Source organism: Microcaecilia unicolor, chromosome 4 (genome assembly GCF_901765095.1).
Source record: "Microcaecilia unicolor chromosome 4, aMicUni1.1, whole genome shotgun sequence".
NCBI lineage: Eukaryota > Metazoa > Chordata > Amphibia > Gymnophiona > Siphonopidae > Microcaecilia > Microcaecilia unicolor.
Window position 1 is genome coordinate 253,978,441 of NC_044034.1, and position 14,123 is coordinate 253,992,563.

The following is a 14,123-nucleotide window of genomic DNA, read 5'->3' on the forward strand; positions in this document are numbered from 1 at the left end:
AAGTTTCCTATAAAGAAACATCTTATCCTATGACAAGGAAACCTGCAATATCTTAATTTGAGAAACAGAAGACTAATTCTTTCACTTGATAAGCTTGGGTAGAAAACTGTTTCCAATTCCTAAATCCTAGCTGAATTCCTGAGAGAGGAGTTAATGAAACTCAAACAAACCATGGTCCATATTGTTTCCAAAGTGATCTCTTGAGGTTTAATTAGAGGTTGCAGACTTGATATCTCTGACAGGGATTCCCCAGGCAAGAGACCTCCACAATTTGTAGCAGACCCCTACTCTACCTCACCTCCAGCATTGGCCAACACTGTTTTGCCTTGCAAACTTGAGTTTTCTTCTAGGTGTGGCATCAATATAGCCACTAGTAGAGTCTTTGCATCTGCAGCTGTGACTCTCTCTCATACATGCAGGCCAGCACTACACCAGATGCACCACTGCATAATTCAACAGCTACTGCTCCTTGTGGCCCCAAAGGGGCACTTGGACTGAGTGAAATCACTCTCCAGCTCAGGGGCTCATTCTCTGCTTCGAGTCCATAGATATACCTAAAGGAGAAGGTGGTCTGCTGAGGGAGAAGAGGGACCTTTTAGCCTCCCCTTGCTCTTGGCCATAAAACAGGAACAGAGCAAGGAAATTTTAGAAACATATCCGGTCTCTCCAGCATTCCCCCACAGCTTCTTTCTCGGACACCATCTTGCTCCCCCTTAATTGTTTGCTGAATTTTTAATATTTTAAAATGGGGTTGCATCCAAAATCATTTTTGGAAGCACTGATCTACGTGAATAAAGCACGACATCAATGAGCTAAGCTAAAAGAAACCAATGTAAGGGCAACAGATCTTTACGTTAAGAAAGTATAAATATGAGGAAAGAAGCCAGTATGATTTTTAAAGAGATAGCTGAAAAGATAAAGACAAAAAGATTGGCACTTGAAAGATAGAAAAGATCTCGAAAAGAAGACAGGGAACATATCTGGAAAGGCTGTGGGAAGCAAAGGTAGTCAGGATGGCAAAAGCACAAATAAATAAAGGAAAGACCGCATTTTAGGCAATAAGAAAGAAACACATAAGAAAGTTGAATTAAGGTAATTCACGGCTTCTTTTACAAAGCTGCACTAGCGATTCCCGTGCAGCAAATGCGAAGAAGCTCATAGGAATTGAATGGACTTCCTCTCATTTGCCACACCGGAAATCGGTAGCGCGGCTTTGTAAAAGAGGCCCTTAGTAACTTGAGAATAGCATGTCTCACCAAGGCCTCAACTGTACTAAAGCCCTTGCAAACTAGTCCTGTCCAAGTGCTTCATATTTGGCTAGATTAACACATTTTTCTATGTACAACCACATATTAAAATTTACTGTGTAGTTTTCTAAGCAAGGAAAAAAAAAACAAGTCATACCTTTTCACTGCGTTTTACGGTGTGGAGCTGAAGTTGACTGATAGCTTTCTTGGCCTTCTTTCTGTTACTCTTTGTACGTGAAAGAAAAAAAAAATGTGACAATTATCAAAGCAGTTGATAACCAGGAGCATATCGCATACATCTGAGAAAGAACATGGAAGACGCACATGCAATTAACTGTTAGGTAGCTTCACATGGCCTAAGTGACTTACTGACATTATCAACATTCAAGGAATACAAGACAGATAAAGGTATTGGGGATCAACAGCACTGAAGAGGACACCGCCATAGCTTGGTAAAATAGAAATGTGTCAATCTTTTCCCATTGATTTACAGCTATGGATACTACAGAGATAATGTTAGAAGGTTCAAATGGCAAGTTTGTGCATGCAAATGGTGCAACACTTCTAGGTAGCAATTTTAGAAAAGCTGCTACTTACATGTGTACACCTGCAGCATGCACAGTTTTCAAGAGGGTGTGTTCTGGGTAGGCCTGAAAAGTATGTGTGTATTTTCTATTTAGCAAAGGAAATACATTTTACTTCATAAAATCTAGACATTAGCATTTACCCCAGCTCCAAGGCACACAAGGCTCTTCTACTGTCGCATTATGCTGGCCACTGTGTGGCATACAGCAGACTGAAAAATTCAAGTTTTCACTTGTTTCTTAATTTGGATTTACCTCATGCCTTTTTTCAGTAATAGATCAAGAGAAGTTACATTCAAATACATTAGGTATTTGAAAGACCAACCTCCACTTCAAATACCAAGGTGTTCAAATATAGGGAACAAATAATATTGGGGCAGGCAGATTTTATGCTTCAAAGATTTTGAAATTTCCACTTTACCAGTGTTGACACTGTCACTTTACAGTGATAATCTCCAACAAACAACTGTTGCAGTTGATTAAATGGTAAAATAAATCTCAGGGACAGCACAAAATCTGGAAGACACTTATCGACAGTGTGTTGCTGTACACTAGAGGACAGACCTAACATGATACATTTTTTTTCTAAATATCTTTATTGAAAAGCCAAGAGGTGGGAACCCTCACAAAGGAGGAATGTAAATTCGTGTTAGTGGCCATCCTGTTGGCTAAGAAAAGCATTCTTACCTATTTGATGGAAGAGATGTCTCCCTCCTTTAGGAAATGGGAATTAAGCATAAAAGTAAACCAGCTTGTTTGGGCCCTGAATGCAAAAATGGAGGGGACAATCTCGATGTTTCTGGTATGACAAGGAGCAAGCTGGGGGGGGGGGGGGGGGGGATAGTGAAAATATGGCCAAGCAGTATGAAAAGAGTGGGCAATAGCATGTCAGTATGGACTACGGTAACGCATTTTCTCAATGGTTCTGGAAGTATACAACTACTGGTTGATGTTTTGTTTCTTCAGTCTTAAAGAGGCAGATATTTAGACCCTGGGAGGTAGCTGGCCTGCCTCCTGTGGTCAGTGCTGAGCCTGGATATTCAATGCTGGGCTGTTTCTGGTGACCAGCATTGAATATCTGGTTTACTTTTGGCCAGTTACTACTACTAGTACTAGTCATTTCTGTAGTGCTACTAGACGTATGCAGCACTGTACACATTATATGCAGGTACTTTCTCTGTCCCTAGAGGGCTCATAATCTAAGTTTTCGTACCTGGGGCAATGGTGGGTTAAGTGACTTGCCAAGGTCACAAGGAGCTGCAGTGGGAATTGATCCCAGGTTACCAGGATCAAAGTCTGCTGCATTAACCATTAGGCCACTCCTCCCCTCCTACACAGTTTAAACATAACCGGCCAAGCTGATATTCAGCACTGGTCGGTTATATTTAAACCGGCCAAAGATATTCAAGGTATTTCACGCAGTCAAATATGGCCGCCAAACTCATACTGAAAATCGGTGGATAGTCAGTCATATTGGGCGATAAACTGGCTATCCGCTAACTGCTGATACTCACACAGCTGGCTATCTCCCGCTGAATATCGCAGGATAGTCGGCTAAGTACCATTTAACTGGCCTGGTGCTGTTCCTTGCCTGTTAAATGGTTTTGAATATCAGGGGGAAAATATTTGCACGATGTTGGATGTTTACAGCTTTTTATTAAATAAAACTTTTTTCTTCTTACTTTGACAGTAGTGCTCAGAGCCACATGTACCAGCATCCGGTAGAACAGGCAAAGACTCGCTGGAGACCAAATAAGATATTTCATGCAAACACTGAGTGTAGGTGAAAAATCCTTAGCAACAGCACAGGTGATTAGCTGAATCAAGGCTCTGAGTCATTCAGGGTTGCCTCCCATTCTTTGCCTCCCAGGGAAAAGCCCTTGATGATTCATGTCCAAATTAAGAGGCTTGTACATGAGCACATAACATCAACTTATATTTATGGTTTGTGAGGGAGGAATATTTCTATAAACCTGTTTTCTAAATCAACTTTGGCCGCAGACGCAAAACAGTAAAAGCCCTTTTGTGTGTATATGGGGGATGCAACAGGATGAACAAGGAAGGGAGGTTAAAGTTCTTGGTATCTGATTGACATTTCCTTTGTTTTAACCTAAATACAGAGGTAACATAATTCATACTGAATGCTTGGCCAATTTATTTATTTAATTTCAAGACATTTTTAGGCCTCCTATCACTGTAAGTCCTAAGTGGCTTACAATATACACTGAAAATACTAAAATACAATAAAAACATTAGGAGCTCCATTTTACATAGAACATAGAGATCGGAAATGAGATGTATTTTAGAAAGGATCAGACGATACAGAGCCTTTTCTAAACTATCTGCAGGAGTGCACATGTACTTGCTGGCACACGCAGCAGGAGCAGCCATTTTACATATATTATGTTGCAAAAATGAACAGTAAGAAGCCAGTAGCTTCCGCTTGGAGATGTTGGCACTTACAGTGGAAGTGGCAATTTCACAACTTTCGTGTATAAGTGGCACCACTTCTACATACAGCGTCCCCATTTTACAAACCTAAGGGACCCTTTTACTAAGCTGTGGTAAAAAGGGTCTTGCGCTACCGGCTGCAGTCGTTTTTACCGCGCACCAGGGCTCCTTTTACCACAGTGGGTAAAAAGGCTGAAGGCTGTGAAGTAAGTTCGTACTTGCCACGTGGCCATTTTGGAGGAAGCACTTACCGCAACCCATTGAGGTGGGGATGAGGGCTCCTGCGCTATCCCGGCAGTAACTAGGAAGCACATGACGCTGCCCGATTACTGCCGGGTAACCCCATGCGGAAATATTTTAAAAATATTTCCGCTAGCACCGAAAATGGCACGTGCTGGGGGTGGAACTACCGGAGGCCCGCGCATTGGGCTGGCGGTCGTTCCGGGCTGCCACGCCTTAAGCTCATTGCCACACAGCAACCCTTTAGTAAAATGGCCCCTAAGGAATGAGGCAGTCATTTTAATTTGGCTGTATTTTGAAGGAGAAAATAAACTGCATGGGATTATGGAGAATGACTTCCTTAATCCCCCATACAAAGCCCTGGCCGAAACAAGCACTTTTTAATAATCTGTGGGGTCCTTTCACTAAGCTGCAGTAAGAACTTACGCATGCTTACCACAGCAAAAAGAACTTACCGTGGAGCGTGCTCAGGTGTCCTGCAGTATTTTTTCCATGTACATGCACTACCCAAACAGATTCTAATTTTTAGCACTGGGGGCGGGTCTGGGGGCGGAGAGTAGGTGTGTTGTGCGCTAATCAGCACAGCTATATCGCTGCATGGTAACCAATTAGCATGTGGTTAGCGAATAAGCCCTAACCACTTACAAATAGGTGTAATTAAGGACTCATGCACTAATGGGAAAATTAGCACGTGGACATTGATACTAGAAATAGAAAAATCGACCATTTTATCCACGCGGTAACTTTTTTTTAAAATTTATAGAAGTCTTTATTGAACTTGTAATGATACAAGTCTGAGTGTGAAGCGGGTGCAGATGAAAGCACATGGCGCCGCGAGGCCCAGGCCGCTTGCTTGTCAGAGGGACGATCGCTCTCCTTCCGCGCCGTCGCCATTTTCACCAAGAGACCCCACAATTAATTCCTTACGGCACAGGAACTGTAGCAGAGTGGAAATAAGTGCAATATACAAGCAGAGGATCGCTATTTTTGCTAAATTAAAGAGGGTTGCGTCGGAGCTGGGAACCTAGGCAGCCATTCAGGATCGTGACGTCACTTCCTCCCCATCCACGTGGTAACTTTTGACAGCATCTTAGAAAAAGGGCTCCTCCTATGTGTGCCTTTGAGGTGGAAAACTCACACATGCATTTCCTTTTTATAGGGAATACATGTGTAGGTCTTAGCCTCTGCGTTTTTTTATTACACGATATGATTACCAGAAGTAATGCTCAGTAAAAAAAAAAAAAAAAAGTTGGTAATAAGCGTGGAGTCCAGCATGGAGTTCCCTTTTCAAATGTCAAAGGGAACTAACTCCGTGCTAGACTCCACGCTTATCGCCAACTTTTGGGTTTTTTTACTGAGCATTACTTCTGGTAATCATATCGTGTAATAAGAAAATGCCAGGTTACTTCATTCATAAGACGCTTTTTGCACCGAAATACGGCAGCTATGTCAAGTCATTTGAATATTCTTCAATAAAGGTTTTGAAATCGACATGTCTCCCTTGGTTTTAGATGCCCTACCCCCTTCTCCTTTATCTCACTACTTTCGTAGGAATTACTGCACCTCCACAGTACGTGGCTTTTTGCTCTCTTAGATCTTAGCCTCGCCAGCACCATGCCCAAAACTTTGAGTAGTGGCGAGACTGGAAGACGGTGGTCTGATCCCCTATTGTCAACACATATAGTAAAAACTGAGTTTGTCAATTTGTGCTTGCCAAAGAAAGCCTAGATTTTACCCTTATATTCCTGACAGAAGTGTGAATCTTGATTTCAGACACAACTGACAGCAAAAGGGTTAATCTGAGAAACAACGTAAGAAAGTAATAGGAAAATAGACTTTTTCCTTATCTCTAAGTTGTTTTTGTGTACCAGGCTGAGAATGGAACAATTAGGACAAAGCAGGTGCAGAAAGAGATGATGGATGTGAGTGGGAACAGGAAGATGTTTCACTTCTGTCTTAGTCTGATAACTAAGATGTCTGTAATTAGTCTTGCTGTAATTAGTAGTAGCCCAGAGAAGTCTTGCCATCTGGAAATACTATAAATTTGTACTCTGTTTAGTACGTATCCAGAGAAGAAATTTCAGTGGCTCTGCTCTGCAGTATTTTTTTCTCTCGCTCATCCGGACATTCTAAATAAAACCAGAAACTTTCAATGGAAAAGACTGGTTTCATATTTATTTTGTTTATTACACAAAAGCCATATATAGTGGTAAGTAATACCTCTAAACTCCTTTCCCACTCCTCTGAAAAGAGAAAAATCTGATTCTGTAGCTTTCAGTGGTGTGTTCACTGTAGTGTTCATTCTCAGTTCATGTGGTTCTAGTAATACCGGTGGCCCAAAGATGTAAAAAAAATCATTAAGGATGTGCACAGGACAAAAAAACAATGGTGTTTTTGAGGTTTGTTTGGGCTTTCTCATGATTCTTGGACTTTTTTTCATTTCATTTGGCACGTGTATTTAAAAAAAAAAAGGTTAATATACATTGAAAAATGTTAATTCACGCTAATCAATTACTACACATTAGCACACACTAAAGTTTTTAAGGTCAGCCAACAAACTGAATGCTAAGAAATGCACATCCCTAAAAAACATAAAGGGCAATTCTATAAATTTGTGTCTCAGTATAGGCAACCAATGCCGTGTGCTTAGCACCAATTCAACAACAGCATCTTGGCACCAAAATTCCCTTATAGAATACTAGTGTATGGCCGGCATTGGCATGATGTGTAGACATGACCTCTTACACCATGTCAATGGCAGGCTTAAGTTTGTTTGCCAAGTGATACATGTAGTTTATAGTATTCTGAAACTATACACCTAATTGGGAGACATGCCCGTGGCCTATCCATGCTCCACCCATATGTATGCCCCCCTTGCAGTTAGGCACTATGGCACTTAGATGCCATAGAAGGAAAAAAAAACTCCTTACATGGTGCTTAGCCCCACTCAGGGCATCCCAGGATGCACTGGGCACGGGCTGGGTGCCGCCATTTTGTGAAGGGCAGGCCCAGAGGCAGAAGGGAGGTGTTGCTCCTGCCCTCCTGCCTCCAACATTTTAAGGGAAAGGAGGGGAGGGGGGTCGGGTCACTAGACTACCAGGGATTTTTTGCATGAGAGGGTGCTGGGGGGGGGGGGGGGGGGGTTCAAGGTCTACCGGACCACCAGGGATTTGTTGCTTGGGGGTGCTGGCTGCTGGGAACCAGAAGAGGATGCGTGGGGGGAGGGGGAGTCAGTATCCACCAGACCACCAGGGAAGTTTTTAAGGTCTTGGGGGGGGGGAGTCGGCAGGGGTCCTGAGCACCTACCATGGGGAACAATCTGCTCAAGTGGCAAAACCTGGAAATTATCAGGGTATGGCAGGAGTGGACTGACCATATGGGGAACCGGGCAGTGCCCGAGAGCCCAGAGGTTTTCTCCCCCCCCCCCCCCCAATCCCACCTTAAAGGGCCCTGGTGGTCTAGTGGCCTCTTTGAGGGCAGAAATGATCCCCACTCTTTCCTGCCCGCTGCCGCTGTTCTGCTCGGCACTCCTGCATTTTCAAAATGGCTGCTGAGACTGCCGAGACCTGCAAGGCATAGGAAGTCTCGGCAGCCATTTTGAAAGCACGACAACGTTGGGCAGAGCAGCAGCAGCGGAGAGGAAAGAGTGGGGATCTTTCCTGCTCCCGAAGAGGACACTAGACCACCAGGGTCCTTCAAAGTAGGACCGTGGAGGGTGGACTAGTGTGCAGGAAGGGGGCAGCGTTGTGCGGATGGGGGGGCGCAGGCAGTGCCCGGAGAGGGGGCCCAATGATCCTTACTGCCCGGGGGCCCAGAGCACTCTCAGTCTGCCCCTGGAGTATGGCTGATATACAGTGATCTCCAGATAACTTCAGGGACCACCCTACTTCTGCCCCCACACTGCTCCCTCACTGCCTGTACATTGCTGCAGCAGTCAGAAGAGATATTCAGTGGCACTGTCTGCTTAAGTGCTACTGAATATACCCTCATAGCTAACTCAGCATTGTTTAAAAGTCTCTCCTGCTGGTTAAACCCTTTTGAATATTGGGCCCTTTAACTTTTTAACGCTTGCTGAACCACTTTCATCATCACTAATCTAAAAGAGGTGCTTCTCTGCTGAGTTTTGTCAGAAACCCTGATCTGAGGTAAAGTTAAAACAGGCAAAGTGCAAGGGGGGGACGAGAGGTTAAAGTTTCAGCCTAAAACTGCACGACGAGTTTGATGGATAATATAATGGGGTCAATGTAATCACTAAAATAATCAGATGAAGTTGATGTTGAGTTGACAGTTACTTGTTTACAATGTTGTAGGCCACGTAGGATAGGGCACAGTGATAAGATACAAAATTGATAGCAATCTATAAGAATTGGCGTAATTGACAATGTACTGGATGTCGGAACATATGTATCGGGTATTTCATGGCACTGTGTATTTGGAAATGTCATCAATAAAAATGTTGAACTCTAAAAAAAACAGGCAAAGTGTGTTATTTTCAGCAAAAAGGCATTTAGTCTCGCTGAAGAGACTTGGTAAAAAATTTAAAAAGAAAAGGGTTCTTTGATTAAATCACTTGAAAGTAAGTTATTTTAGGCCTAGAGTTACTAACAGTACTAGTTTCACATGTGTTAACATGGCTATTATTAGTTACCAAGTCTCACTGCTTAAAATGGAGCTTGTGGTAAAATGATGTGTCTTAACTATGCTAACGTGTGTATGTGATGACCACAGGGGATATCTTTGACCAAGCCACCCTTTTCCAGCCCCACCCCTTCCTTCCTGGCTTTCTGAGATGGCTAAAATCGGCAATATTAGAAACTTTGCCCCTCTTATTTAGGAGCCCTTACCCCCTCTTATTTAGGAGTCAATAAGTGCTCCTGCGTTAGCTCTGTGTTTACCAGTTATCATGCTAACCAAAACATGCTAGCTGGTTAACGTAGACGTGCTCATTCTCCACCCATGGCGTATCCTCTTCCAAAAATAATTTAAAAAATTAACGCATGCTCAGCATGCGGAGAATACAAAATTACCAGAAAATGCTTTATTGCGTTAGTTTATCGCGTTAGTTTTTGGAATGCCCTGACATGCCCCTAGCCACACCCTCTTTTCAGATACATGCAATGAGTTAGGTGCCGAGCCTTATAGAATAGAATGCAGCCCGTTGCTATTCTAACTAATGCCAATTCTAACTGATGCCAATTAACTTTAATAATTGGTTGTAAGTGCCCAATTATTGCTAGTTAAGGGTTTGCCAATCAATTAGGTTGTGTGCGCAATTTGAGTGCACGTTCAAATCTCAGCACGCAGTATTGGGCGCCATCTATATTGTAAACCACTTTGGTTGTACCACAGAAAGGCAGTATTTCAAATCCAAAATTAAAGAACCCTTTTTAAAAAAATCACTACTTACACGTGTATGCCCATTTAAGTGTGTAAGCAAGCTTTTTACACATACACATCCTGAAGAATCCTTCTAAAATGACCTCTAATTATCATGCCAGCTCTCTTAACTTGGGAAAATCCAAAATGGTTTTGGGCCTCATGCAACACAAACGAGAAGTTGAAGAGGTTTACCTGGTTTCCAAACTGTGATCCGGTGTACAGGAAACGCTGGATATAATAGAATATAAGCCAGGCCAGCGAGATGATCATCATGGTGATGAAAGCGATGGCCACAAACACCACAGACTGGCTGCTGATAAACTCCTGGACATGACGGGTACCCACTGTGATGACCATCTTTACCGGGATATCCCTTTGAATTGGCTCCAAAATTTCTAGTCCTTTCAGATGTCCCACCATAATCACCACTGTATTTCCAGTCCCTTTCAGCAAAAAAAATAAGGCAAAAACAAACACAGATAAGCTTTCGTCCTTTTCATTCTGTTCTCTTATTCCTGGAGAGAAATTAAGTACAGTAGAACTTCGTTATAAGGGACTTCTGAAAACTAATAAAAAAATCATCCCTTATATTTATTTTTGTACCCCTTGCTTTCCCACTCATGGCAGGCTCAATGCGGCTTACATGGGGCAATGGAGGGTTAAGTGACTTGCCCAGAGTCACAAGGAGTTGCCTGTGCCTGAAGTGGGAATTGAACTCACTTCCTCAGGACCAAAGTCCACCACCCTAACCACTAGGCCACTCCTCCACTCCAAACTGTGCATTAATGAAGTCGCCGACCCTTCATGCGCTTGCTTTACCTTTTCTCTTTCTTGTTTTATCCGATTTACTGTTTCTTTTGCAAGATTAAGTCTGATCACTTTCACTGTCATTTATTATGGCGATTTTCACTTCCAAATCTAGCACAGTTCGTTTATGTTTGTCAGACATCGTTCTATACACCGCTGTGTTATAACCAGTCATCAGTCAGTCGTAGCACAACCGCCATGTCAGCCTCTTATATACATGGTTCAATGAAGCCTTGGAACTGTATAAAATGGCCACTTATAACTGGAAGTCCACTATAACAGTCAGTCTCTTACGTACATGGCTCAATGAAGCCCTGGGACTGTATAAAACGGTCTCTTATAACCAGAAGTCGCACTATAACCAAACTGAAATACATGGGATGTCCTATTCTCTCAGCTGAGACTAAAAATTTAGTCCACTGCATCTGAGTGTCCCTTATATCTGGGTCCCTTATAATGAAGTTCTACTGTAGTAGTGAAGAGAAGTAAACTCACTGGTTGATCTTCAGCTGGCAGCAGTGAGGGCATTTTAAAATGCTAACCGTTGCTGGCCACATTAGACCAGTGTCTGGCCATGTCTGGGCACCCTGTGACTGGCAAAACCTGAAAATTATCAGGTTTTATCAGGGCCCATAGGCTTTCTTCACCCTCCCCCGCCCCACCTTAAAGGGCCCTGGTGGTCTAGAGGCCCCTTTGAGGGCAGGAAAGATCCCCACTCTTTCCTGCCCGCTGCTGCTACTCTGCCTGGCACTGCTGCACTTTCAAAATGGTTGCTGAGACTTCCCTACGGCAGTCTCGCAAGACTGCCGAGACCTGCATGGCTACCGTATGAAGTCTCTGTGAAAAGAAATCCGCCAAAAAACAGAGAACTCAAGACACCCCACGGAATACAACAATCTAAAATAAAAGTGGGAGGACGACCAAGGATGCCAAAGACTGAGAAGATGTATAATAATAGAGAAGTTTATTGAAGTACGGAGTCTCCTACTTCAATAAACTTCTCTATTATTATACATCTTCTCAGTCTTTGGCATCCTTGGTCGTCCTCCCACTTTTATTTTAGATTACCGTATGAAGTCTCGACAGCCATTTTGAAAACACGACAGCATTGGGCAGAGCAGCGGACAGAAAAGAGTGGAAATCTTTCCTGCTCCTGAAGAGGCCATTAGACCACCACAGTCCTTCAAGGTAGGACCAGGAAGGGCAGACAAGTGTGCAGAGTGGGGGTGGTGTGCGGATGGGGGGGGGGCGCAGGCACTGCCCGAGGGCGCCCAATGAACCTTTGTGCCCGGGGGCCCACAGCACTGTCAGTCTGCCCCCTGGGGTATGGGTGATATTCAGTGATCTCCAGATAACTTCAGGGACCACCCCACTCTGCCCCAGACTGTTCCGGCACTGCCTGTACATTGCTGCGGCAGTCAGAGGAGATATTCAGTGGCACTGACTGCTTAAGTGCTACTGAATAAACCCTTATAGCTCGCTCAACATGGTTTAAAAATCTCTCCTGCTCATTAAACCCTTTTGAATATTGGGCCCCCAAAGTTTTCAACGCTTGCTGAACCACTTTCTTCATGACTGATCTAAAAGAGGTGCTTCTCTGCCGAGTTTTGTCAGAAACCCTGATCTGAGGTAAAGGTAAAACGGGCAAAGTGTGTTATTTTCAGCAAAAATGCATTTACTCTCACTGAAGAGTCTTGGTAAAAAATTAAAAAAGAAAAGGGTTCTTTGATTAAAGCACTTGATAATGAGGTATTTTAGGCCTAGAGTTACTAACAGTACTAGATTCACAAAGTTACCAAGTCTCACTGCTTAAAATGGAACTTGCGGTAAAATGATGTGTCTTAACCATGCTAACGTGTGCTACATTAGTAACTTTTGGCCTTCGTGCCCAATTCCCTGAAAGCTCCATTTTCTAATCTATTTCTCTCACGCCGTGCAAGTAGCAAGAGAAATATGAACCAGGGTGATCTGGGAAAAAAATCAAATATTTGCACTGCAAAGCACTCACTACATTTACTGAACAACAACATCAGCGCCAACATTTTAAAATGATCTGGGGTGCCAAACGTAATACAAAGTACTCCTTCCAGGACACAATAAGGAGCTTGCTCAATAGTGCGGTACTCAGCACCCACTGGTACCCACAGAGCTGGTTCCTATGAGGCATTACGGGTGCAAAAGTGTCTAGATATTCACACCAACAGAATGCAATAAAGGACATTTTTTTTTGTAGCAGGTCTAACCCTGTTGCTTTGGCAATAGTTGTTACATCATTATGTCTCTACTGGGATCAGGTTTCATGCTTCGGTTATCAGAAAACACAGTGAAATTGCTGGCACAGATTGCTGGCTCAGGCTCAAACCTACCCAAGCCTTATCTTCCGTTCCCTGTTGTATCAATACAGAGTGATACATTATGAACAAGCTTCAGCTCTCTAACCTGTACAAGGTCATCCATGATTCTGAAGATAAACTTGCTCCACAGCTGTATTTCCTCACAATTAATCCGCCCAGTGACATGCCCTACGTGATCTATAAATACAAAAAAAAAAAAAAAAGGAGGCTGGCAAAGGGATTGCACTGAGGCCTGTTTTAGACTTATGTAACCTAGAAAAGTGTTTCATGGATACAATCAGAGCCATTTACCGCAACCCTGCTAGCTCCATTCTTCTGCATATATGGAGGACTTGGTTCTCTTTAAAGCTAAGCACCCTCAATGTTCCAGTTTTCAGAACTGCACAAAAAAAGGAACAATATATTCAGCTTACATAAACATTTTAAGCTTCTGCTTCAATGTAAAAGTGCTAACATGACAATATTGCTTTTGCAGATTTCGCTCCTTGTTATTATTCATACTCTCAGGGTCCCAAATGACCTAAATGTAATACAGATCTGTGAAAAATATATAAGGCCAATTATAGGAAAATATTTATGTATACTACAGCGGTTTTTATGACTATGCAAATCACTGAAATAAATTATATACACTCTCATTGACGCTGGAAAATCTCTTCAGGCATGTATACATACATCTGTGTTCCTACAAAGAAAATTGTGAAGGAAAATTCTGCTTCTTGCATGTTCCATTCAGTCATGACTTCTGGTGTCGCCGACGATGCGTATGTCAGCGTGAGCCGCCTCATCACTGCATCAGTCCAGGCAGAGGAAATCCGGCTGTGCAGAATTATAGAAGCGAGGAGGACTTGTTGCACAGGGCTATGTTTAACACCAAAGCGCTGTTGCAGAAGTGAATCTCCGAGATGATCAATATACCCTGGACCACATGCGTACTTTCGGCATTTACAATTACCTTCATTGTGATTCGTGGTACCCAGACAGTGTCTATTATGTGGATCAGCTTGGGAGAGTTATGAATTTATCTGTCACTCTGACCCCTGAAGAAGGCCTCTTTGGCC

General features: G+C 43.1%; 1 protein-coding gene across 1 annotated transcript in view; it reads right to left on the minus strand.

Moving 5' to 3' along the window:
- Nucleotides 1-14,123, minus strand: part of RNF149 (ring finger protein 149) — a 101,226-nt gene that overhangs the window by 39,903 nt on the left and 47,200 nt on the right. The window contains exons 2-3 of the mRNA XM_030201433.1: nucleotides 10,094-10,344; nucleotides 1,405-1,473 (exon numbers count right to left, since the gene is read on the minus strand). Coding sequence (XP_030057293.1) covers nucleotides 1,405-1,473; nucleotides 10,094-10,344 — 320 coding nt within the window. The remainder of the gene's footprint in view (nucleotides 1-1,404; nucleotides 1,474-10,093; nucleotides 10,345-14,123) is intronic.